We start from the raw sequence: 25,888 nt of genomic DNA, 5'->3' as shown, positions 1-25,888 counted from the left end.
TAGTAGATTGTTTCATAAAACTATAACAAATATATACATTTTCCTTTTAAGAATCATTTTTTTATTATTTTGTATTTTTAAAGGTGGGGGTTTTAAATTTTTTTTTATTTTACTTATCATAAGATTATGTCATCTGAAATATATCCAAGACATTACCAACTATTTCTTTGTTTTTAATAAGAAAAACAAAGGAACAAAATAATGAAAATTCTATTTATTTACATGAAAGACATATATCAAGAAGATAGTTAATAAACAAAAGTTGATTTTGTAAAATCAAAGGTTGATCTATTAAAAAAAAAAAATAGTTGGCAATGCCTTGGATATATTTCAAATGACATAATCTTATAAATAAGTAAAAAAGAAAAAAATATTTAAAACTCCCATCTTTGAAAATACAAAACAAAAACATGATTTTTAAAACGTAAAGGTATATATTTGTTATAGTTTCATAAAAAAATCTACTACACATAAAATTTTGGTGGTATAGTTTTATTATATTATTTTTGGTGTATTTTCTGTATTAACAAAATTAGTTACTAGATATATACCACAAATTTTGTTTGTCATAAAATTTTTGATTTTTTTTGGTACATAATTTTCTTATATTTTTTTGTTGTTATATTTTTTTTTGTAAATTATACAAATCATTTAATCTTTTTTATTTATTTATAAAAATATATAAAAACAAAAAAATTATTATTTTTAGGAAAAAAAGAAAAAAAAAATTCTGGTCAACGCCGGTCAACACTGGTCAACGCCGGACTCTGGCCAAAATTTAATGTTTATGGTGTTGTACACATAACCTATGTTTGTTTATGGATGTTCTTATGTGATGACAATAGTTCACGTAGTTAACAGGATATTTATATTGTATGTATGTGTGATCATGTGTTGGCGTATACTTCAAGTAGCTGACAATCATTTTTCCATAAAAATATTACAAAATTAATTGAATTCTAGTTATTTTATGTATGGTTTATCTATATTGGAACACATTTTAATTTAAATGTCTTTAATTGTTATTTTGAACATTGTTAGGCTATATAATTTGGACAAAAAAACATGTTACATAAGATTGTAAGCATTAATTTATGTTAAGTCTAATTTATTTTAATTGAAATGTCAGCTCTACAATTTTCCAAATTGCTGAGGTGTCATTACCTGAACAGAAACATATTTTAGTTTTATTGTATTGATTACGTTTGTTACGTTTTTTTTTTTTTTTTTGATATTGTGCTTCATTGGGTTTTTTGGTTAAGAAATCTAGTAATAATAATAATGAAAAAAAAAACCCCCGATTGGTTGGAGTGAGAAGCAAATGGTCAAAACGTCATAATTAGTTTTGTTGGAGCAGCTCTGTTCAAACAAAACTGGTTATCTCTCGTTTCGTCTCCCACATTTGTGCAAAACATCAAAAAGATCTTTACTTTAAGATTGACCACCATGAATTGCGTAATCACACATGATGATGAATTGGTCTCTCCTTATCCCCTCCTCTTCAAATCTATCTCCTTCATCCCAATCTCTCACTATCTCATCTTCTTCTTCCTCACAATCTTAGTTTTCCTCTACTTCTTCCTCGAGATTCATTTCCCTAAAGCAGATCCTATCTCTCTCACTTTCAATCCCAGCTCTGAGTTATGTCAGTTTATTGTCTCCAAGTGTCGTCTCCTTCACGGACGGTATATGTTTTGTTTTTTGAACTGTTCTTGATCCATAAAAATACAATCTTTCACTTTCTTATGTTAAAGATTTGTAATTTTCAAAAATTTGGCAGATACTTTCCTACGTTCTGGCTTTCAAGCCCTCATCTTCAAACAGCTTTCCTTAGCCTTTTTGGGAAATCGCCTCATTTCTCCTATAAGCGGTGAGCTCAAAAGACCATATCTTTTACTTGCTCAGATCTTGTAGGCACAAACACTTATATGTGTTCTTCAGAAATTGATGTAATTTTCCTAAAGATTTGATATTTTCTGTGGTCAGGATTCTCTATCAGGCAACAGATGGTGGCACAATTGCTTTGGACTGGTTAATGTATTCTGATGGTTGGTGTTAAGTATTACTAATTACACATTTGCTGTTTTCAGTTTTTTTTTTTGATTCATTGTATTACAACTATTTTTTTTGTTCTCTGTAGTTGTGGAAGGCATATCTCAGGTGGTCAATGCCTCAAATACATGAACTGATAGGACTCCAATTGCTATTGTGGTTCCAGGGCTCACTAGTGATTCTTCTGCTGCAGTAAATTTCACTGCTTACTTAATTTCTCTGTTTCCGTTTCTTTCTCTTTGGGAGATTCTCATGTATCTCTTGCTTTTGTTCTGTTCTATTTCTACAGTATATTAAACATGTTGCGTTCAGGCTGGCAAAGGAAGGATGGAATGTTGTTGTGCAAAATCATCGTGGACTTGGAGGGATATCTTTAACCGTGAGTTTCTTTGTATTGATTTTGAGTTCTAGCTTTGGTTACCTTTATCTAGGTGATGTTTTGGATCACAGCTGCGTGGCTATACTGATTTTATATTTAGATGAGTTGCTAGAATAATATTCATGATCTTAGACTTCTACTTCGATATGTTACCGTCAATTTTGCTATAAAATTCGCCATTACATGTTCTGGAAGAAGCATGACTTATCAAAGGGATTAATTGGCTTTGCAATCTTATTAATTATGCATGTAGTTTGGGAAATTATGAGTCATTGACTGACTGACTCTTTAAATGACTCAGTCGGACTGCGTCTACACTGCTGGGTGGACAGAAGATCTTCGGAAAGTAATTGATCACATCCATACTCAGTTCCCAGAGGCTCCTTTGTTTGCTGTTGGAACAAGCATTGGTGCCAACGTTCTGGTATATCTCGCCTCTTATGTACCTTTGATTCCCTTAAGTCATGCATCAAATATTGTGGTTACAATTGGTTCATGTGGTTTTTCTTACTTTTATAATTTTATACATCATCCAGGTAAAATATCTTGGGGAGGATGGGCCAAATACACCTCTTATTGGAGCTACTGCTGTGTGCTCTCCTTGGGATCTTCTGGTCAGTAGACCTTCACGTCCTCTCTAACTAACAATCTGTGATATTGCTAACTGTTTAAAATTCCTAGTGGAAAAATGTCTCTCTTCATTTCATGAATAAGGTTCTTGTTTCACATCATCTTCTACAAGTTCTTGCTTCTAGTATGATTATTTTCACCATTACATTTTTTGAATCGAATTCCTAAAATTTGTATGGATAATCTAGAAAAGAAAATCAGTCAGCCTTACTGATCGAAATGGATACTGTTTGCAGATATGTGATCGATTTATCAACCGCAAACTCGTTCAAAAATTGTATGACAGAATGCTTACCATTGGTCTACAAGGTTATGCACAATTGTATGTCTAAATTCTTGTCTTGTATTGTTAATTTTATATTCTTTATGTACTTTTGCTTTCTTTAGTTATGTCTTTCTTGTTTCCATTACACATGGTTGTAACTGCAGGCACCATTCCATCATTTCTCGTATAGCCGATTGGGAAGGAATTAAGAAGGTGGGTTCTGATTTTATATCAATTTACCAAAAATCGAGTAAATTGACTTAAAAGATTAACCATTCATTATGTGTCTTGTTTTAGTCACGTTCAGTTCGAGAGTTTGACAACTACGCCACCAGACTTGTTGCCAAATTCGAGGTGCAGTTTGCTTCACGTTCTCTTTTACCCTTTGTTTAATATATCCCATCTTTCCATTTAAGCAGTGAAAAATCCATATCTTTAACGATGCAGACAACTGATACATACTATAGACGTTCAAGCAGTGCACAATATGTGGGAAATGTCGCTGTTCCACTCCTCTGTATCAGTGCTTTGGATGATCCAGTTTGTACTAGGGAAGCTATTCCTTGGGATGAATGTAGGTAAGATTCCATATGCTTTGACCCTCTCCAGTTTTCAGCTCTAGAACTGATGGACTACATTAATTTGCACAATAGTCTAGTTGACCCAGTTTTGTTGTAGCCTTGTAGAGCCTCTGATAAGTCTTCAGATGAAACCATTTAGATGTTAGGTAATGCCACATCACCTCACTATCATTCAGAAGTTAGATCGAGGAAACAATGATCCGAGTATTTGGGGAATTGGTTTTGATATGGGAGAGTAGGAGATGCTCTAGAAAGTCATATTATCTGGTTTTGTTCTTGAGTTGGTGATTTTCTGTTCTATTGAGTTGGTTAGTTTCTCTGTTGTATTGAGTTTCCATGCGTGGCTATATTAGGAAGTGAATGGCTCACGTAGGCGAAATTTGGTGAGTTTCTTAGTTGTATCTTTCTGTAGCGCATTGTGATGAAACTGATGTTCCAATGTCTCAACTTTTGCAGGGCAAACAAAAACATAGTTCTGGCAACCACAACACATGGTGGTCATCTTGCTTACTATGAAGGGATGACAGCAACAAGCATGTGGTAATCTATCTGCCTGCGTCTCTTAGATACTCTTCACACATTTTTATCCGCAAGGAGTTTCTTAGGAGTGGAATTGATAAATGTGAAACTGTAATGTCTAGGTGGACAAGGGCTGTGCAAGAATATTTTGAAGTGCTACTCTCCAGCCCCTTTGCAGACAGAAGACAGAAGGTATGAGAGAAATGAGTTTTTGTCCGTTTCCATGACATCACCCCACACTCTTAGTCTCTCCTAAGACATGCATCATATCATTCTTTCAGATGCAGATCATCCCAGAACCATTGGGATCTTCGATTGATCAGGGACCATTCGTGGATACTGGAGAAGACGGGATGGTTGCAGCATCAAGTGAAGTGGGCACAACAAGAGCTGATTCAGAACAAGAGGATAGTGGTCAAATTGATGAAAAGACAAGTAATCATCAACATAAGGACAATACTCCTCAAGTTTATAACAGTTTACTCGGTCCTTTGAAGAAGAGAGTGGATGAGCTTTCAAGATACAGCCGGAAATCGATTTGGCTATTGGCATACATTGCTATAGTCACGACGTGGCCATTTGTAGGACCTGCACTTTTGTTATCAATCAAGAAAAGATTTAGAAAGCTAGTAGAAAAATAGAAATCATATTCTACTCGTGCAAAGTAACAATATACAGAGATGACTTATGCCATCCATACTTTTGATTGTAACCTACTTGAGATAAGCCTGCGATAAGCTATTTGTCGTCAATATTATACAGAACTTCTCAGGACTTTCCCACATCTGTTGGTTTAAGTTTGAAGTTAACTTCAGAAATTATACTAATCCTATTAGAGTTATGATTCTAAAGAGAGAAGGATCAAAATAAGTTAGGAGTTATCTAAAACTTATGGGGTTTCCTAGTAGGATTAGGTTTGGTGTTTTACTATATATATGTGTTGAGGCATAACACAATTATGTGGTGTTTTTGTGAAAGAGAGTTTTGAGAGTTTAAGTTTTGAGGAATTTTCTTAAACTAATAAAAATGAGTTAATACTTTAAGTTCTCTTGAGTTCATAAAACCACAATCAAATTCTATATTTGGTATCAGAGCTATGGGAGATATTGTTGAATCAGCAAAGACAATGGAAGGAGGAGGATCTTCTTCCCTGAAGTGTCCTATGCTAAAATCCTCAAACTATACAGTTTGGGCTATGAAGATGCGGATTCTTCTCAGGATACACAAGGTGTGGCCAATAATTGAGACACCAGGGGACGACAGCGACATGAATGATATGGCGATGGGACTATTGTTTCAATCCATCCCAGAAGCGCTTATTTTGTAAGTTGGAGAACTCGACACGGCAAAGAAAGTATGGGATGCAATTCAATCAAGACATGTTGGAGCAGAAAGAGTTAAAGAAGCAAGGTTGCAGACTTTAATGGCCGAGTTTGATCGCCTCAAGATGAAGGATACAGAGAAGATTGATGGCTTTGCTGGAAAGTTATCGGAGATCTCCTCTAAATCTGCAGCTCTTGTTGAAAACATTAATCAATCGAAACTTGTTAAAAAGTTTTTGAAGTGTCTCCCACGGACAAAGTTCATACACATGGTAGCTTCATTAGAACAAGTTTTAGACCTCAATAAGACGAGTTTCGAGGATATTGTTGGTCGCTTAAAAGCATATGAAGAACGTATTTCAGAGGAAGAAGAATAAGCTCATACGACTGCAGAACAGAGTCAAACTAAGCTGTTATATGCAAATAATGACACACAACCTGGTTATTCACCAGTTCCGGTTCCAGTTCCAGTTTCTGCTCCACCAACTCGTGATTACAATAGTAGCTACAAAGGCAGAGGTCGTGGAGGACGCTACAACTACAGAGGAAGAGGTCGCGGGAGATCTTATGATAACAGAGACTTATCAGAGGTAACATGCTTTCGGTGTGATAAACAGGGACACTTTGCTTTAAGATGTCCAGATCGTTTACTCAAATTACAAGAAACACAAGAAAAGGATAATGAAACAGAAAATGCAGATGAGCTCATGATGCATGAGATAGTGTTTCTTAATGAGAAGAAGGTTGTTCCTAGTAAATTTGAGATCCATAGAGGAGAAGAAGACATGTGGTACCTTGATAATGGAGCTAGTAACCACATGAGTGGTGATTTAAGGTATTCTTCGAAGGTTGACTACTCAATTACCGGAAAAGTGAAATTTAGTGATGATTCTCGGATAGATATCAAAGGGAAAGGCATTGTGAAGTTTACAAATGAGAATGGTGGCTACGGACATTGACCAATGTCTATTTTATTCCAGGACTCAAAAGTATTATTATTAGTCTTGGTCAAGCTACAAAATCAGGTTGTGACGTGAGAATGAAGGGAGATTACTTGACTATACATGATCATGAAGGAAAGTTAATTGTCAAAACTTTAAAATCCAAAAATCGACTCTACAAGGTTCGAATGGGGGTTAAAAGCAATGTGTGTCTACAGTCTGCAATCTCAAGTGACTCTTACACATGGCATGCAATGTTGGGGCATGTCAATTTTAAATCAATTAAATCCATGATTCAAAGAGAGCTAGTTAATGGAGTTCCGTATATACATTTTGAGAAGAAGATTTGCAGCTCATGCCTATTTGGGAAACAGACAAGACAAGTATTTCCCCAAGCAAGTATTTTTCGAGCAACCAAAGTGTTGGAACTTGTAAATGGTGATTTATGTGGTCCGATATCACCAAGTACTGCAGCTGGGAATAGATATGTGTTTGTTCTTATTGATGACCACTCTAGATACATGTGGAAAATTCTCCTGAAAGAGAAAAGTGAAGCCTTTAACAAATTCAAGAAGTTTAAAGCTGTAGTGGAGCAAGAAACAGGAGAGCACATTCAAATTTTCAGAAAGGACAGAAGAGGAGAGTTTGTATCAGAGGTCTTTAATTCTTTCTGCAGTGATTCAGGTATTAAGAGGCAACTTACTGCTCCATACACTCCTCAGCAAAACGGTGTTGTTGAGAGGCGCAATAGAACATTAATGGAGATGACTAGAAGTATTTTGAAACATATGTCTGTTCCAAATTACTTATAGGGAGAAGCAGTACGCCACGCCACATATCTCTTGAACAGGGTTGCTACAAGGTCACTTAATGTTAAAACCCCATATGAAGTTGTTCGAGGAAGGAGACCTAATCTCAGTCATCTGCGAGTATTTGGTTGCATAGGATTTGCAAAGATGGAGCAACCTCACTTGAAAAAACTCGATGACAGATCACGAATGTTTGTACACTTGGGTACAGAACCAGGATCAAAAGCATATCGCTTGTTTGATCCTAAAACTCGAAAGGTTGTGGTTAATCGTGATGTTATTTTTGATGAAACAAGGAGTTGGGACTGGGATAAGAAACATTCAGAACAGGGTGAGATTGGAAGCTTCAGGATCAATGTAGGAATATATGGTAACCATGGTATTCAAGAAACAGAGTACGAAACAGAGCAAGGAAGTAATACCACTGAAAACAACGGATTAGAATCTGATGATCACGATCAGTTTGATGATGAAGAAGAAAGTGAAGATCATGATAACGTTGTCGAGGATACCACAGATCAACCATTGGCACTTAGGAGAACCACAATACAAAGGAAGAAACCGACACATCTTGAGAACTATGTTCTACCAAATCATCTTGAAAATTATGCCCTGTTTGCCGAGGAAGAAGGAGAGCGTTTGCTGATGTGTATAAACAATGAACCTAGAGATTTTTATGAAGCAAAGGAATCAGAAAGATGGATGAAGGCATGTGAGGAAGAGATTCATTCTAGTGTTAATAATCATACTTGGAGTCTTGTTGATCTTCCACTTGGAATAAAGCCAAAAGGATTGAAGTGGGTATTTAAACTTAAGAGGAACACTGATGGTAGCATAAATAAATACAAAGCTAGGTTTGTAGCTAAGGGATATGTGCAGAAATATGGGATCGATTATGAAGAGGTGTTTGCTCCGGTTGCTCGAATCGAAACAATTCGACTTCTAATCAGTCTTGCGGCGACGAATGGATGGGAGATACACCATCTTGACGTGAAAACAGCGTTCCTTCATGGAGATCTGAAAGAAACTGTTTTTGTCACTCAACCGGAGGGTTTTGAGGTAAAATGATCCAAGGACAAGGTCTACAAGTTGCATAAAGCTTTATACGGATTAAAACAAGCACCAAGGGCTTGGAATGATAAGTTAGATCAAATACTCAAGGGTCTGCAGTTCAAGAGATGCTCCAAGGAACCGTCAGTTTATCGAAGAAAGATACATCAAGGTTTTATTGTTGTTGCAGTGTATGTTGATGACCTGTTCGTGTCAGGAACGGACATAAAAGCTATTGATAACTTTAAAAAGGAGATGGCGTCCAAGTTTGAGATGAGCGATCTCGGGAAACTGACCTACTACCTTGGAATAGAGGTATGTCAACATAAGGATGGAATTACACTAAATCAAGGTCGCTATGCATTGAAAATATTAGAGGAAACAGGTTTGAAAGACTGTAATATGGTTCACACGCCAATGGATGAGGGCTTGAATCTGTCAAAGTCTTCGAAAGAGAAGGATATAGATGCAACTAAATATAGGAGGAGTATTGGATGTTTGAGATATTTACTTCACACAAGACCAAATTTATCATATTGTGTGGGTGTTTTAAGTCGGTATATGCAGGATCCTAATGAGTCACATGGAGCGGCGTTGAAGCAATGCTTGAGGTACCTTCGAGGAACAACACATTTCAGACTCACATTTGCAAGATCAGTCTCTCCAACAATTGGGTTAGTGGGTTACAGTGACAGCAGTCACAACGTAGATCCTGATGATGGTAAGAGTATGACTGGTCATGTGTTCTACTTGGGAGGGAGTCTGATCACCTGGTGCTCGCAGAAACAAGACACGGCGCGTTATCTTCGTGTGAAGCCGAGTTCATGGCTGGTACTGAGGCTGCGAGGCAGGTGATTTGGCTCCAAGACTTGCTTAGAGAGATCACCGAGTTACCTTGTGGGAAGGTGGTTATTCGAATAGATAACCAATTTGCCATTGCTTTAACCAAAAACCCAGTTTTTCATGGGCGAAGTAAGCACATTCACACTAGATATCACTTTATTAGAGAATGTTGGAGAGAGGATTTGTGGAGGTTGAGCATGTACCAGGTGAAGAACAAAAGGCAGATATTTTGACAAAAGTTCTTGGAAGGATCAAGTTTAAGGAGATGAGGGAGCTGATTGGAGTGAAGGACTTGGCTGGAGATAACTTCAAGCTTAGGAGGGAGAATGTTGGTTTAAGTTTGAAGTTAACTTGAGAAATAAGTTATACTAATCATATTAGAGTTATGATTCTAAAGAAATAAAGATCAAAATAAGTTAGGAGTTATCTAAACTTATGGGGTTTCCTAGTAGGATTAGGCTTGGTGTGTTACTATATATATGTGTTGAGGCATAACACAATTATGTGGTGTTTTTGTGAAAGAGAGTTTTGAGAGTTTAAGTTTTGAGGAATTTTCTTAAACTAATAAAAGTGAGTTAATACTTTAAGTTCTCTTGAGTTCGTAACCACAATCAAATTCTATAACATCAACATCAAGATGCAAAGAACAAAGTAGTGTGCACATATTAGCTTGCTTGTATGAGACAATCTGTTTCAGAGTTTTTTTTTTTTTGGTGGAAATTTCTCTTTAGGAATGGTCCTACGGTTTCTTGAACATGCTTTTCTGAGGCTTGTTTGTAAGGGACACTTGCCTAGAAAGAACAAGTCGAGTAAGACACCCAACAATTGGAAGAAGAAAAGACGGGTTGTTTGTAGGCTTGTTTGAATGCAGAAAAATAATTTCCATATTAAAAGAAATTTTATTTTTTCCTTCCTCACTTAAAAACTATTTTCTCCCTATTGTGTTTTTGAAAATAGTTATTTATTTTATTTTAATTACACAATAAAAATATTAAATTCATTTGATTCTACCTTGCAATGAAAAGCTATATACAATGTTTATACTCGATTCAGATACATCATTTTATAAATAATTAATTATATTATCATATGTTAAAATTCTTTGAAAATGTAACACCCGCGAACCGAAATCCCAGTTTGGGGGATTGCATCGGTCGATGCAGAAGGTGCATTGATCGATGCTGGTTCAGTTTTCTGCGTTTTGACTTAAGTGAAACGCTGCGTTTTGGGTAAAGGGAAGAGAAAAACCCTTAAGTCGATTCTTTTGTCTCATTAGTCGACTTTGGCCGTTTTTGAGAGAAAAAGAAAGAGAGAAAAGTTTCCTAAGTGTTCTTGAGTGTTCTTGGTGATTTCTGGAGATTGGAAGTTGTTCATGTAGAGATCTGTAGTTGGGATCGTTGTAGGAGCTTCCTAGAGGTGTTTTCTTGTTGGTTTAAGGTTCACATTCGTCTTGGCAAAGATAAGTGCAGGACCATGACTTATCTAAGCTAGAGCTTCTCTGATCTGCTTGTTTATGTGTTGTTAGGCTTGTTAGATGGTTATTTGGGATGTTAGGAAGCTTTTTTGTGGCTTGGGATCAAGTTTTGTGGTTGCAGGAACAAAGATCCGGCGAGAAGCTTCGAGGAACACGATGCTCGGCATGTTGCATCGGTCGATGCAGTGCGAATGTCGGTAGATGCATGTGTAACTTGCATCGGTCGATGCATCCCTTGTGTCGGTCGATGCATTCCCATGTGGTGTCGGTCGATGCATTCCCATGTGGTGTCGGTCGATGCATGTTGGTGCCGGTCGATGCAGAGTCCTGGTTGTTATTTGTCGTTTGTTGATTGTTGGTTGATGGTTAGAGATGTCTCTATTGCTTGTGTGTATAGCCCAGTAGATGGGAGGATTGCCTTACTGAGTGTTTATAAAATACTCATGCATTGCAATTTGTGTTTGTGGTGCAGGTAAAGGCAAAGTGTGATCGTGGAATCAAGGCAATGAAGAGGAGGATTTTCTAGGGACTCGATTGGATGTTGTCTGGCATTGCTAGGTTGCTAGAGTTGGGTCATTAGAAACATTGCTAGGTTGCCGGTTTCATGTTTCCTGATGATTGATTATTGGATTGTTGTTATGGATTATTATTGGTTATTTTATTATTAGATATTTATTGGTATTGTTATTTCCGCTGTTGGTTGTGATTTTGGATAGGTGGCTAGTGGGTATGAGACCACTAGTTATAGTTATTAATTATTATTTATTATTATAAAAGAAAAAGGGTCGGGTCGTTTCAGAAAACCAAATAAAGCATAATATATTCTCATTAGGTTTGATTATATTATTCAAATTGAATAAAAAATTTCATTACTTTTATTGAATAATATAATCAAAATGGAATAATGATATAAATTGAAAATTTCGTCATATTGTAGAAAGATGGTAGATAAATAGAAATCATATTGCAAAGTAACAATATAGATGATTTATGGCCTGTAATAGCTTTGGATTTGTAAACTACTTGAGATAAGCTATTTGTCGTCAATATTATACAAACTCTCTCATATGGTTGGTTCTGTCTATGTTTCATATGGCAACTTGAGTTGAAGTGGGTGAGCACTAAATTCAATTTTTTAATACAAAAATCAAATAAATATAAAAGTAACATTTGAAAATCTACTTAAAGTTTCTCATTTTTTTATATACTAATTTACATTGACCTAATCTTGTAGATATATATATAATTGAGGGGTTTTATGACGACATCTTTAGTATAGGTAAATTTTATTTTACTCTTTTTGTTTACTTTTACTACAAAAAATGAAAGATTCCACGTACTTTAACCACCCGTCAATTCAATTGAATGTTCATGTTTCTCTCTTATTTTGTTCATGAACCTGCACTGCAGTCTTGAATCTTGATACTCTTTACACTGTTTCCTTCTTTTAAATGAGAAACTTCCGATCTTTATTAAATAACAATACATATATCAAACTAAGTTTTAGCCACACAAAAAATATCATATTGTCTTCTTTCCGTTTGAAATATCAACTCTCTATTATTATTGGTACCATGGTTATAATATAACCTTTAATATATCTGATATTTAGAACCACGATGGACATTTTATGAAATTGTATTTTAACTTTTTAATATTGTGGATAAGGTCGAGATTTGAATTTGTACTGGTATGGCATATTAATACGATTTCTTTCAATATTTATGATTCAACAGACGGTAAAGACACTACCTTGGATTTGAACAAAATATGGGACCAATTAGTAGAGTTGATGTCTTCTTCTTGTTTTTCCTTGTTCAGTTATATTTCCTTGTTCTCAACCCACAGTTAACAATATCAACTTAAACGTTTACAACAATGTTGTTAGCAGGTTTAGTGATCTGAATGCTTCTCTTAAAATGGCGTTGGGATATTAAGTCGAAAAAAAACATAAGCCGCTGATCAAAATTATATAACCAATCAGCCAATCCACGTAAATCATATTTGTAATTTAATAGCCTGCAACAACACATCGCAGTTAAGTCAGACACAAGATGAGCTCGTGTTCTTACGATCACAGTCTTTAACATTATTTCTCTATTTTTTTCACACATCGCAGAATGCTTTCTCTATTTTTTTTTTGTCAACCATTGGGCCACAACTGGCCGGCCCATTAGCCAAATCCCTACATTCGTAGGGAACGGAACTCGATCCCGGGTGTAATGGTGCCTTGTACATTAAGGACTTACCATTGGCCAATGCACTAAAGTCACTTCACATTTCTCTATTTTTTTATGTAAATGCTAATAGTAATTATATTTTTGAAGATTCGGAACCGCAAAATCAAGATTAAGCATGACGACGGCCTATGGATAGAGTATTTACTATTTGGTGCCTTCAAATTTAGCCAAAGGAAATCAAATCATTTCAATGTTACGATTATTGTGAAAGTAGAGATACTCGAAGGATGTATTCTCTCGTATTATTAATGATTCAATCGAATAGTACATTATATAGCAAAGGATAAAGCCCTAAGTAAAATGGGATTCCTAAACTGACTTAGAATAAGAGAAGAGGGCCAATGGGCCTTGTGGACTTGGACATGTGTATGGACCGGTTATGGAGATCTATTACTTGTGCTAATTAATGAAAAAAAATTCACTTTTAAGAGCATTTCCACTTGAGAGTACTCTTAGAGTTACTCTCACTATTCAACCCCAATTTTCCAATAAAAAACTCATTTCAAAGTCTAAGAAGGAGAGTATGGTTGCTTTGGGAAGCAATTGAGCAACCCCTGAGAAACGCTACGTGGCATATTATGATACGTAGATGTATAAATATAAAATGTATTTTTTTTTCCATTTTTCTTTCTTTCTTTCGCGATCCTCTCTCTTCTCTCTCTCTTCTCTCTCGATCCGAAACGAAGCCGATTCATCTGGAAACCGAAAAAATCAATCGATTCACCTCAAATCCTTTGATTTTCCCGGCCTAAAAGTCGTGGGTTATTGGTGTATGAAACCAGAATTTGTATCTAGTGATCGTGGTTGATCCGTTTTACCGGAAACATCTCTCTGTCTCTCTCTCTCTAGGGTTTATACATCTCGATGGAGCGTCCTTGAACATTCTAGTAGGATTGGGATTGGTCCAGATAAGTTTTAAAAAGGTTTAGGGTTTTGTGATAGTACTGTGAGTAGGATTTTAAGTTCATTCCCTGGTGTTATTTTAGTGAACGAGTTACGAGGTTGAGATTCTCAGGAAGATTGAGTTTTTAGTTGGAATCGACATTGCTTGAGATAACATTGAGAGGTTCTTTCACGTTTTTCCTGAGATTTTAGGGATTGGTACTGAGACTAGACTTAATTCATTGCTTGATGAGTTTATGAAGATGGGTTTTAGTAAAGATGATGTTAAGAAAGAGATTGCTAGAGAAATGAGAGTTCTTGGTTTGGAGTTAGGACGAGCTGATTCATAGAGATGCATTCAAGGTTGTGTGGAAAGAGCCGAGGGTGATCTTATATGAGATAGAGGAGATAGAGAAGAAGATTGAGTTTTTAACTAACCGAATGGGATCATAGAAACTGCAGGATTTCATTTTTTAAACTGCAGGTTCTGTTTTTTGTTCTTGCAGGTTTGCAGGAGATCCATGATGAGTTAGGATTGCCAGCAGAGACATTGATCGATAGGTATGTGACAGTTGGTGCAAACAGTCTTTTAAGATCATGCACTATCGAACCCGAGTGCATCATTGGGCAACATTCAATCCTAATGGAAGGTTCACTGGTCGAAGAATCTCATCTGGGAACTTTGGGGAGGCAATCCAGCAAGGTTTATTCAAACTCTCACCAATGCAAGAATGTGTAATACAAGGTTTATTATTATTTTGCAAGGGCTTATTCGCTTGGGAGGTTTCTTTTTCTGCCTTCATTTGGTCAAACAGGTGCTGGTGGGAGGCTTTTGCCACCGCCTCTTAGTATGTTACAGGTAATTCACTGGATCTACCTTATCTTTTGAACATTAGATGCCAAGGGATATATTTAAGAGTATAATTTATCAGCCTATACCATATCTCGCTGAAGCTCACATTCTCACATTAAGTTCTTGGTCTTAGCATTGTTGAGGTACCTTTAGGAGTTTGTGTACGACTGCTTGATGGTGCTAGTAGTGAGTTTTCAAGCTGCTAGTGTGTTCTATTTTTAACAAGATGGTTGAGCAGGGGTTCTGTTCTAGTTTCAGTTGTTTAAACAGGTTATTGTGGTGAGTCTACAATGGTATAAACTGTTAGTGAGATTCACTACAAGTTGAATGAAAGTGCTTCAGGATAGAAGCTAAGATGATTCTCTTTTTTTCTACATATGATTCAAGTATATTGAAGATGAGGTCGTGAGAGAGAGTTGGAGCCATATGGAGCGCATTATGTAGCACACAATGTAGCTAGAAGGGCAGGTATGACGGTGTAGGACTGCTGTATATGTCTGAGTTCATATGTTTCTACCAAAGTCTCCAACAGCTACAACTAGTAGAACAAACGGTAATCTCTAATTTTATTATTGCATAGAACATAAAGCCTCTTTGACTCAGCATCATAGAGGAGCTTCGATTCCCCGCAGATGCAACAAGAGGGTGCTTAGATGGATTCAAATGGTTCAACTCAACCAAACCAAACAACAATGCACTTCTTGTTGGTCTTTTGTCTAGTCTTGCCACTACCTCTTCTGCTTTACAATCGTTGAAGTGAAGCTATTTTTTATTGAAATCACATTGCTTTTGTTTTACAACATGTCCACTTTGAACAGGAATGAAGTAATTACTACATAGAGAGAAACATTTCATCTCTTTTTTTTTTATGTTGTGTTCTTCTTGTTGAAGCCTGTTTTTGATTAATCAAGCTTTTGCTTTTTTTCAATGTAATATAAATAATTTAAATAATTGTTTTGTTATTTTAGATTATTAAAATTTGATAACTAATAAATAATTGTATAAAAAATTAATATTTTAATGATTGAGCAATTTTTTTTGGGTTCTCTAGTGGAAGCATGATTTTGTTTAAAATTCTAAATGAGTTGCTTTGATTAATTAATTATATGATAGATTAATTGTGAGTAACTTAAGAGAAGTTCTGGAGTGGAGATGGTCGAAGAACTTAACTTGAGGTCGAGAAAGAAAGAGAGAATTTAACTTGAGGTCGATAAAGAAAGAGAGAACTTAACTCGTAACCAATGATTCATTATATTGGATAAGATGATTTCAAGAAAAAAAAACTAATATCTAAGAGGAAAGAAGATTACATATTGTGACAGTGACATCATCTTAGTATTAGACTAGTGACATCTGACATACACCATAATAGTATCAAGGCATTTTCCATGCCACTCAAGTCTGAGGCAAAGAACCAATAAAGTAGCCTTGGAGTGTTATATATTCGTCATTATTCATTAGCTTTCTTTCATATTCGTAGAATATAATATCAGAATTTGTATATTTATTTTCTACCTTGCCGTAATAAGAGAAGCACAAGAAAAAGTGTAGGAGAGGGCATTCTTGAGAGTGAAGCATAGACATATTAATGAGTTTCAAATAAAAAATGAAAAAAGAAATTTGAAACTCATTAATATGGACAATGGAACGAACTTCACACATAAATTGCATCATGATTCATTTTTTCATGTCCACATGTTATTTAACTTAATTATTTTCAAACTCTATTTCGAAACATTGACAGGACAGTCCATTTCAGGTTAGATTTTCTGACCTTACATGTACCTCTCCTCAATTCTTTCTCGATCTTCTTCATTCCTAATTAAAAACTAGTTACTCGTTTAAGACAATTTAATTTATTGCAATGACTATGAAAACATGTCTATTTTTTTTCTGGAGAAACAGAATATGAAAACATGTAACAAATATAATACTTTTTTTTTAATAAAGAGTGTCATTTCGACAAAATTCACACAAATTTTAAAAATATAAAATTACTAAATTTTAACCCATGGAACTATTTTTTAAAAATAAAATAAAAACAGAATTTTTTTAGTAAATTAACTATATATATGACTAACGTTTTGTAAATTTTAAATATATATCCCTTATATCTATATATTATTAAGGTTTACCGGTTTAAATTGTTAAATTCAGAATATAACATGTGGTATATTGTAGTACTGTTTATTTATTTTACATAATCGTAATTTAATAAACTCAGTTAATTATGCCTAATATTCTGATGTCGATGGTATTAACAAAATAATGAACTGATGATTTACTAACAATTAATGATATAATTTTCAATTTATATTTATACCCAAACCCATCCCGCTATATATCCAAACACAATTTTTCTTCTTTTCTTAAGTACAACATGCACGTTTTTCAAAATCCAAATAACGAAAAATGCAAAAAAATATAGTTACATTAGTTTTATGTATTTTATGATGATTTAAAGCAAGTAAACTAAATAAATCAAACAAAGATGATAGGAAAATCGTAATTTTAATTAAAATATATTCTTTTATATTTCAAACAAAATCTTTTAATTGTGTTTGGTTATGAAGATAGTTGAGAATTAATTGAAGATATTGTTTCGATACATGTACTTTATATAAGTATTTTCATATTCTATATTTACATTTGATAAACTTCCTAATCTATTATTTAAATCAATAGTACTGTAGTTTATATAATATCTTAGAAAATAAACGATTCTCTTGAAAATATATTTTGAAAATGTTAATATACATGATTCTAACACATACAAACTACCCAAATGTCATTTTAACTACACCAACAACACCTAAAAAGACGAATAATGCATAGTGACATACCCAAAAAACTTCATATTATGTTGTGTACTTCTTTTCAGTCATTCATTAATAGATTTTGATAATTAAGGTTTATATATATTGTAATTTAAATAGATTGAACAAAAACCAAAACCAAAACAATTAAACCTATCAAACACGACCGACTTGACTCTCTAAGTAAACCGACCAGACCTCTCAGAAAACCAACTTGAGCTGCCCTCTAACCCTAAGTATCACGATTAAGATTCTAAATGCCAGATTTGGGGGTTTTCTATTTAGAAAACGAATTTGAAACAAATACTGATCAAGTCAAGGATTGATTGTTTGGGTTGAATTTTGAGTTGCCAAAGTATGTTACAGAAAATTCTGCATTTTGTCTTCGTACTTGCAAAATCAATACTCATTGTTTTTGTCCCATCGTTATACTGTTTGATGAATTGTTTAAATTTTAATTGTTAGATTTTAACTGTAAACTAATAGTAAACAAAGTGCTCGAGAAAATGCGTGAGAGTCTTTTTAATCTAAGCTTCATTATATTGTTTTATGATTATATGGGGCCAATACCATTTCAATTAATTAGAAATCTGAACCAATCACTGTTTTAGTTGTTTAGTTACAATAAAATAGAGGGGTGGGGTTGAAATGATAAGATTAGATGAGTGACCGACAATCAATAATTATTTTCTTGCGTAATTGACTTACACCAAAATATCTTTATTATGAGTCTTCGTATGGAAACAAAGTTAAATCCCACGCGGAAGCCAACTTCTTCTGATCACAATCTTGTGTGCCGACGTCGGGTTCTCCGTCAATTCCGGTGGCGGTGAGGACCCTCCGGTCCATGGTTCTTCACTCGCGACTTGTTGCATCATCCCGGCGAAGCTGTTGGACAAAATCAAGGGAGCGGTGGAGAGGAGAAGCATCTGCGAGATGCTGACGGTAAAGAGCTCTACTGGAGGTGTATGCTACGCGGAGCGGAAGAGGGAGATCCACGGCGAAGAACAAGAGAAGAGGGTAGATAGATTTGGAGATCGGAGACTCTGGAGGTTTCACCGGATCGGTTATGATAGGAGAGGTAATCTCCGATCTGGTGAAGCTAAGCCACCGTCGACGGTCCTCTTATCTACTCCCTGCTGCCTCTCTATCTCTCACGACAGAGCATGGATCCTCCACGACAAAGGACAGATCGGATCTCTTCCTCCTTCTCAAAACGGTTCTACGGTGGCGGGATGGCAAACGGATCTTGGATCACCATCTTCGTTCGGTTACCGTCGTCCAGGCTCGCCGGAGGACCTGTTCCGGTCGAGTATCCGCAATTATAGACGGCGGCTGCAAAACGAGTTCTTCGTTTGTAGATTAGGGTTTCACATAGTGTCGGTTTAATCCGGTTGTTGTAATCCGGCCGGTTTTGTTTTCCAACGGTTTAATCCGGTTTGATGTAAACGAGTTGGACTCTCTTAGGTTTCTGTATGGGCCTACTCCGGAAATAGTCCACTAAGCATTATATTTTTATAATTGAATACTTTTTAACAAAAAAACAAAGTTAAAGGAATAACCATTTTCGAAGAAATTTCGGAGAACTGATGTAAAAGTACGGTTTAGTGGAAAAGTATTTGATGTGTATTGATGCTTTCTTTACTTCTATATATATCGTGACTCGTGAGATAGTCTTTTGTTATGGTAATGTGATAAAGTGGAACATAAATGGCTACAAAGAAATCACATTTAGTTTCTCTTATTTTTTCTGTGCTTCTTCTGCTTTTATGTATCTCCTCTCAAGTTGGATTTACAGAGGCCAGACGCTACCAACGTTAGTTTTACACTCGTTTGCATGTTTTCTTTTTTCTTTTCTCTTTCTTGTTCTTCTAATTAAAAAGTTGCATATATATATTTTCTAAATTTCATATCATATATCATGTTTGATACTTACAAATAGATTTATGTAATATGTCAGTACGTTCAGAGGTTATATACGTAGGCTACTTTATTTGTTAGTTGTTAATAAGTAGAAAATAAATTTAAGATCTAGCTGAAAACAATTTATTTATACATGATGATTTGTAAATCACTTGCAATCAGTACTGTTTGCAACTGTTCCATTTATCTCGAATCCCGAGATGATAGAATGCATGACCTAATCATTTATGTTTTTTATAGTTATATGTTAAATATTATTGGAAAGAAAAACTAATGAAACAATCTCTTCAATATTGTGAGCAGGTATAATAAAGTCGCCACCTCCTCCTACCCCTCGTTTTTATGTACCTCCTTCGAAATCGCGCAGAGCACACGGCCCATGAACAAAGTGCATAGATCATATATATGGTTTTATACATGTATGTGAGCTTTGTGTTTTGAGAAAAAAAAATATATATGTATTTGTGTTCCAGTTTGATGATCATAATTTTTAATAAATAAGTGGTTGGTTTTTTCATTGTTTTTTCATTGTCTTATATGAAACAAAATAAAATGTGAATGTGGTTTTCTCATACATAGTTTGATGTTTCACACGATGAGCATGGAGTTAGGCCCGATACTAAGGATGTTAATATGGGTATGCAACATCCATTTATTAAATGAGTATGTTGAGAGTTAAACTGAACCCATTTAAACCCATTTATGAGAAAAAGTTAAATGGGATTACCCATTTAGTCCCATAAATTATATAGGTTTTATCACAAATAAATGGGTACCCATTAATTAAACGCGTACGACTGTTATGCTTTTTATCCTTTAAAGAAGAGAGTGGATCAGGTACAGCCGAAACCTGGATATAGTCACGACGTTGCCATTTCTAGGACCTGCGCGCTTTTGTTGTCAATCAAGAGAAGATTCAGAAGGCTCATCGAGAAGAAATCATACTCTACTGCAAAGTAACTACATTGACGAACCTATGCCACTAAATAACTTTTAGTAATGACGTACTTGAGAATTGAGATAAGCCTAATAAGCCATTCGTTGTCAATTATATACAAAGCTCTCCCAGGACTTTCCAGCTCAACATCAAAATCTCCATTATCAGTAAAACAAAATGGTACTTTAAGGGAGAAGCAAGACAAATGAATCAAAAGGAGCCAATGAGTAAAACACATGACCATGTTTTCTATGATTTTTGAGTTTGTGAGAGTGATTTTGACGAATAAATTTTGGATGGCTCTCTTTGATAAGCTTTAACTAGTGACTACGGCTCATCTTCATTTTCGGCATTGCCTTTTTCACCTGCCTTGCTCTTTCTTTTTCCTCTTTCTTCCTTATCACTTCTGCACTCAGCTTTGCTTCCGCTTCCTCCATCATCTTCTTCTTTTCTGCTTTTTTCTTCTGCAATGCCTCTTGCCTCGCGTTGTGAAGTTCCTTGTATGCTTCCTCTGCTGCCTTTTGCCTACCACTCTCAGTTTTGATCCGCGCCTTCATTGAATCAAGACACTTAAAACTCAGCCTTTCAACACATTTAACCAGGCTATATATAACTAATCATAAGTTTGCACTGTACCTGGGAGCTGAGTCTGTATCGTCCTACTAATTCGATGTAATATGGAATTAGCAACACCAACCGGACGATATCATCCATATGTTTAGCATCGGGTAAGGAAAACTTGAAAAGCAGCACCTTCTTGTGCTTGCCAGGGTGTTGGTCAGATATATGCATCGAGATGAAATGCTTCCCATACTTATCCACAGCGTTGTCACCAAAAACCTACACAGTTCCATTGCATGCATGCCCGAATCTGGTTAGTTATAGTATCATCGAGATAAATAATGAGCAACGTTAAGCCAAATCGATAACAGCAAATTAAGGGTTCCCATTGGAAGTGATTGATTTCCCTATTTAACCACATAGAGATACAAATAGAGGATCAATTACCATATCCTAACTAACTCCAATACTGACCTATTAAGGTAACAATGGTTGAAGGCACTAAAGGCACTAAAGCTTCCTTCCAACATATCTTACACTCACTGGAAAACAATAAGACCCATTCAAGTACACTCCCAAACGTTTGCAAATTCAGACTAAACTCAGAAGAGAGCTGCTAAATTCTGACTCTACCATTTCTCACTCTGGTAAAAACTGATTCCTTCTCACAATATCACTCACCACTGAATACACAGATACGGTCAGTTCTACTATATAGCTTATAAGGAGGTATCATCAATCATCAAACAAAATGGAGAATTCTTATAGAGAAAAAAAAAAAAAGAAGATGAAAACTGATCTCACCAGATCAAGCACAGAGTCAGTGATCATATTAGCAGCTACTTCCTTGGATTCAGAGATCACAGCTAACTCCTCTGACACCCATTTCCTCCCAAAAGGAAGAATCAAAGCAGATCTCCGCAAATCCTTCGTCTCCTTTATCATCGTCTTCACAGCCTTCTTCCTCACAACAGCCAACACAACCTGATCCATAGTTTCTTCATTCATATAAACCTCAAAAGTAATCTCATCTTTACAAGGAACCACCAAATTAAAAAGCCTAGAGATGAGATCGTGTCTGCTCTTAAGCTCCATCGTAGCTAACAATCCATGGCAATACTTACGACCACTGGCGTAGAATTTGAACACATTCAACGATTCTTTCAACAACAATGGCGAATCCTCTCCTTCACTAACTCCTAACAAACTGAAATTCTTCTGGAATATTGTATCCTTGGAAGCGAATTTAGCCGCCCAAGCTAACGCGAGCCTCTCGTTCTCACGTTTGCCGACGAAGTAGTTGATTGTGAGAGCGATTAGGAAACAGACGCAAGCGATCTCCACCGCGTACGACTTGGTCTTCTTCTTCATCAACGGATCAGTAGTACTAGTATTATTTTCTTGAGCTTCCGAAGAAGTGTTGAGATCTAACGTCTTCGAATCAGCATGAGTAGTGATGTTTTCTGTAATCAATGGCGGCGATTCAAGTGTCTCTACCTCCGTCGGGAGTCCTTCGAACTCGTCTTCATCCCAGTATTCTAATGGCGTGGACTGAGGCTCGGTGTCTGATTCAGGGATGAGATCGGGTTCCAGATCGGGGAGTGATGAGTGAGACTGAGTGATAAGAGGAGGAGGAAGGGAGTGGTGAAGGTGAGAGGTATCGTCGGAGACATCGTCGTCTTCAGCATCGAATCCTTCGAATTGAGAAGCTACGAGAAGGTGGTGATGAAGGAAGAGGTAGAAGATGAGAGCCAAGGAGATAAATGAAAAAGATCGGCTCATTCTGCAAAATAATAAGTGACTCTTCCAACTCTGTGGTTTTAAAGTTGAACTTATTTGGGGACAAATGTTAAACACAGTAAGTAGTATCTATGCACAACAACAACTGTCACTATACAAAAGGAGCTAATACAAAAAGAAAGGAACATACAATACAAGGAAAGAGTTTTGTTTTTTTCTATATAAGTTGAACAGCTGCGATTGATGGGATTTTCTCTCTGAGTTTCTGAGTGACTGCTACTCGAACTGTCATGACTCCAGCAGCAGGTCCTGTGATTCTTATCTTCACTATCGGATCTTCAATCTCCACCAGTTCAAGCGATCCATCTGTTGTTCCGATCAAGTACGGCCTGATTTCTTCCAGTACCTAAACAATATATATATATATATGCCCACAAAGCGTTGTTAACACCACAAACATAAACTCCACAGGATTAAAGACATGAAGATTTACTTGCTAATAAATTCACAAAAAAGGCCCATACGCAAGCACTAAAGATATCACAAGAAACAGAATGTCCCTTTTGCTAAATTTGTAGTCTCGGTTTAATACAATTAGCATTTGCAAGTAGCAGACATTTACACAGAGTAGGTAATAACAAAACCACATATGCAGAGAGCAACCTAGAGCTTATACCAAGACTAGTCTTCTCAATGGTTTCCTTGTTCAATTCATGGGGCGCACTAGACCAAAAATAAATGGATTGAGCAAGTGATAACACAAAGCCACATGTGCAGAGAGAACATAAGCTAGAGATCAAATGCCAAAATCTAACCTTTTCAATGTTTTCCTCATTCATTTCAAGGCCAGTCTCTTCATCTGGAACTGCTTCCACAGCAACTATTTCAGGGATCTTTTCCATTAGACGACGCTCAATACCCATCTTCATTGTCATAGTAGAACTAGGGCATGATCCGCACGCTCCCTGCAGCTTAACTCGCACAATGTTTCCATCGATCTCATGTAACGCCACATTACCACCATCAGACATAAGGTATGGTCTGATTTCGTCCAGAACGCTCTCTACATTTTCCTCCGTTAGAGGTACTTCCAAGATTGGGCCTGGGGTTGCTACTGCCTGTACAACTGCAAAAGTCCAGAAATCAACCATAAACTTAAATACATATTTCTCCTGGAGAAGATAGACACACAAGAAGCCACGAATACATTCAAATCTATGAAAAATGTCCAAGTTTGGAGAAACGTTGTAACCTTATAATGTCTGACAGAGAGATGGGACCAGAAAAGCATTTGTTCACAAACTACAGTTGAAATATAATCCTAAAGCAACCCAAATAAAAACAGATGATAGCCATACGAAACGAATTATTTCATGTCAAAGCACGATGCAATCACAACACCAAACTTGACCTTCCAAAGTTTCAAGGAGACTAGTAAGCCAAGAAAAACATCTGATTCTGTCAAAGTACTAAAGCATGTATCTACAACAAAGTCTCTGTTAGTTCAATAGAAATTTCAAGATTCATACGATTTGTCTTCAGAAACTACAGTCGAAATTTCATTTAACATAGAATTTGTCCCCTAGTGACGACAAAGAATGAATAATAGAATCAACATCGAGATATTCGTAATCTGACCTTTGGATCGTCGGAAAAGCTGTCGACTCGATAAAGACGTAGATGGTAATCCCCGTCGAGGCCTAGCTACGAGGAGACCAAAACCGCGTTGCGAGCTCAAACTCTGCAAAGTTTCGAATCAGAGACATCGATACAATTAGTAATACTAACAAAACAAGCGTGAGAAGAACAAAGAACGGATCGAAAATTCCAAGGAGGGGGGGAAATCACCTGAGCAGAAGAAAGAAGACAAGAGGAGGATGACGAAGAAGGATCTAGGGCTTGTAGCGGCGTCCTGGAAATGGCCGCCGGGTTTAGCGCCGCCAGCAATTGCATATCTCCTCCTCCAGTCGATCGCGAGATTTCTGATGACCTTTTTTATCGGCGTCCTGTCTTAGGCCCACCCAATGTTTGTTTAAGCCTGACCGGGATAATTTTTCTTTAGTAGATATACTTTTACGATTTTTGATTATAAAATGATTGAATTTTCTTTTTAATTTAATATATAGATGTTACAGTGTTATTATATATATTTTTATATTTTGGTTTATTTGCAATATAAATAATATTTTTATTGATATAGTGTGGGTTAGATTTGAAAGAACCATTAAAAATTGTGTAGTTTACTATAATAGTATTAATATTTTTTAATAGTTTTTATTTTTATATTAAAATTAAATTTTTAGTATTTTTTTTATTAATCCATTGAGCATACATAATTTAGTAACTTAGTATCGTAACTAAACATTTGGAGATAACAAAGGAGATGAAACAATTTGAAATATCATACTAGAGATTTATACTTCCATTTAACTCATCATTAGGTTTGAAGCTGCGGTACACCGCAAATAAATTTTATTTTTATTATGTTTTAATATATTTTTTATTAAATTTTTAAGTGTTAGTTGAACCGGTATACTATTGTTTTCTCTTTGACGTGTTGGTATATTATGTAGTTCATATAATAAATATGGATATAATTGTAACTTGATCAATCCCAAACTATGTTTATAAATATATATGTGAAATATAAAATAAGTTAATAGTTTTAATGTTGGTTTAATAGTTCAAATCCGTCATGTTTTAAACCATTTTTGTGATGGATTTAAATATTTTTAACCCACAGAAAATCATTCTACAATACTATATTTAAAATATTTAGACTTGCGCAATTGCATCCGCCCAATGCACTTTGGTTTAATTGATAGACCGAAATGTGGATACTAATTAACATGTGATATATTGCGGTATAACACCTTTTGGTTCAAAACATAATTTATGATTTCAATGTTATACTATATTTTTAAAAATAAAAGTTTGTATTTTATATATTTGATGTCATTTACTTATGATTTAATTTAGAATATGGTTAAATTTTAAAAATAAAAGTTAATTTTTTTTATATATTTGATGTCATTTACTTGGTTTCATTTAAATATATTTTACTTTAGAAT

General features: G+C 35.5%; 5 protein-coding genes and 2 long non-coding RNA genes across 13 annotated transcripts; 5 read left to right on the top strand and 2 right to left on the bottom strand.

Moving 5' to 3' along the window:
* The first annotated feature begins 1,213 nt into the window (after positions 1-1,213).
* On the top strand, positions 1,214-5,202 carry LOC104725501 (embryogenesis-associated protein EMB8). Of its 2 annotated transcripts, none has more exons than XM_010444171.2 (14): positions 1,214-1,685; positions 1,781-1,870; positions 1,987-2,048; positions 2,141-2,244; positions 2,342-2,431; positions 2,733-2,855; positions 2,968-3,045; positions 3,298-3,383; positions 3,491-3,539; positions 3,624-3,680; positions 3,774-3,904; positions 4,364-4,447; positions 4,549-4,618; positions 4,708-5,202. In XM_010444171.2, the coding sequence occupies exons 8-14, from the start codon at positions 3,349-3,351 to the stop codon at positions 5,065-5,067; spliced, it is 786 nt and encodes a 261-aa protein (XP_010442473.2). In that variant the 5' UTR covers positions 1,214-1,685; positions 1,781-1,870; positions 1,987-2,048; positions 2,141-2,244; positions 2,342-2,431; positions 2,733-2,855; positions 2,968-3,045; positions 3,298-3,348; the 3' UTR covers positions 5,068-5,202. The 2 variants fall into 2 exon arrangements, with proteins under 2 accessions (XP_010442473.2, XP_087331360.1); XM_087475234.1 differs by having other exon boundaries at positions 2,685-2,855.
* Positions 1,447-2,519, top strand: LOC147935204 (uncharacterized). The gene is made up of 6 exons (XM_087472902.1): positions 1,447-1,685; positions 1,781-1,870; positions 1,987-2,048; positions 2,219-2,244; positions 2,342-2,431; positions 2,484-2,519. Exons 1-6 carry the CDS (start codon positions 1,447-1,449, stop codon positions 2,517-2,519), a joined length of 543 nt encoding a protein of 180 aa, XP_087329028.1.
* A 647-nt stretch (positions 5,203-5,849) lies between the features above and the next one.
* LOC147935203 (uncharacterized) lies at positions 5,850-6,707 on the top strand. The gene is made up of 2 exons (XM_087472901.1): positions 5,850-6,102; positions 6,202-6,707. The coding sequence occupies exons 1-2, from the start codon at positions 5,850-5,852 to the stop codon at positions 6,705-6,707; spliced, it is 759 nt and encodes a 252-aa protein (XP_087329027.1).
* Positions 6,708-13,628: 6,921 nt separating this feature from the next.
* On the top strand, positions 13,629-15,834 carry LOC147935202 (uncharacterized). 6 transcript variants are annotated; one of them, XR_015571071.1, is made up of 5 exons: positions 13,629-14,690; positions 14,803-14,846; positions 14,974-15,119; positions 15,228-15,393; positions 15,473-15,834. It is a non-coding gene; the product is annotated as an uncharacterized LOC147935202 (long non-coding RNA). The 6 variants fall into 6 exon arrangements; XR_015571072.1 differs by having other exon boundaries at positions 13,712-14,548; positions 14,753-14,846; XR_015571075.1 differs by having other exon boundaries at positions 13,732-14,690; positions 15,228-15,308; positions 15,421-15,834.
* Positions 15,835-19,236: 3,402 nt separating this feature from the next.
* LOC147935201 (uncharacterized) lies at positions 19,237-20,098 on the top strand. Its single transcript, XR_015571070.1, has 2 exons — positions 19,237-19,472; positions 19,883-20,098. It is a non-coding gene; the product is annotated as an uncharacterized LOC147935201 (long non-coding RNA).
* A 472-nt stretch (positions 20,099-20,570) lies between these two features.
* On the bottom strand, positions 20,571-22,859 carry LOC104728749 (uncharacterized protein At5g49945). The gene is made up of 3 exons (XM_010447692.3): positions 21,882-22,859; positions 21,153-21,356; positions 20,571-21,067 (listed from the first exon to the last, which is right to left on the bottom strand). Exons 1-3 carry the CDS (start codon positions 22,857-22,859, stop codon positions 20,837-20,839), a joined length of 1,413 nt encoding a protein of 470 aa, XP_010445994.2. The 3' UTR covers positions 20,571-20,836.
* A 33-nt stretch (positions 22,860-22,892) lies between these two features.
* On the bottom strand, positions 22,893-24,934 carry LOC104725499 (nifU-like protein 2, chloroplastic). Its single transcript, XM_010444170.3, has 4 exons — positions 24,666-24,934; positions 24,456-24,558; positions 23,633-23,943; positions 22,893-23,223 (listed from the first exon to the last, which is right to left on the bottom strand). Exons 1-4 carry the CDS (start codon positions 24,768-24,770, stop codon positions 23,035-23,037), a joined length of 708 nt encoding a protein of 235 aa, XP_010442472.1. The 5' UTR covers positions 24,771-24,934; the 3' UTR covers positions 22,893-23,034.
* Between the last annotated feature and the right edge of the window lie 954 nt (positions 24,935-25,888).

The sequence above is a fragment of the Camelina sativa genome, chromosome 11, assembly GCF_030686135.1.
Source record: "Camelina sativa cultivar CO46 ecotype springtype chromosome 11, ASM3068613v1".
Taxonomy (NCBI): Eukaryota; Viridiplantae; Streptophyta; class Magnoliopsida; order Brassicales; family Brassicaceae; genus Camelina; species Camelina sativa.
The sequence above is the reverse complement of the archived record's forward strand: the minus strand, read 5'-3'. Positions and strand labels throughout refer to the sequence as shown.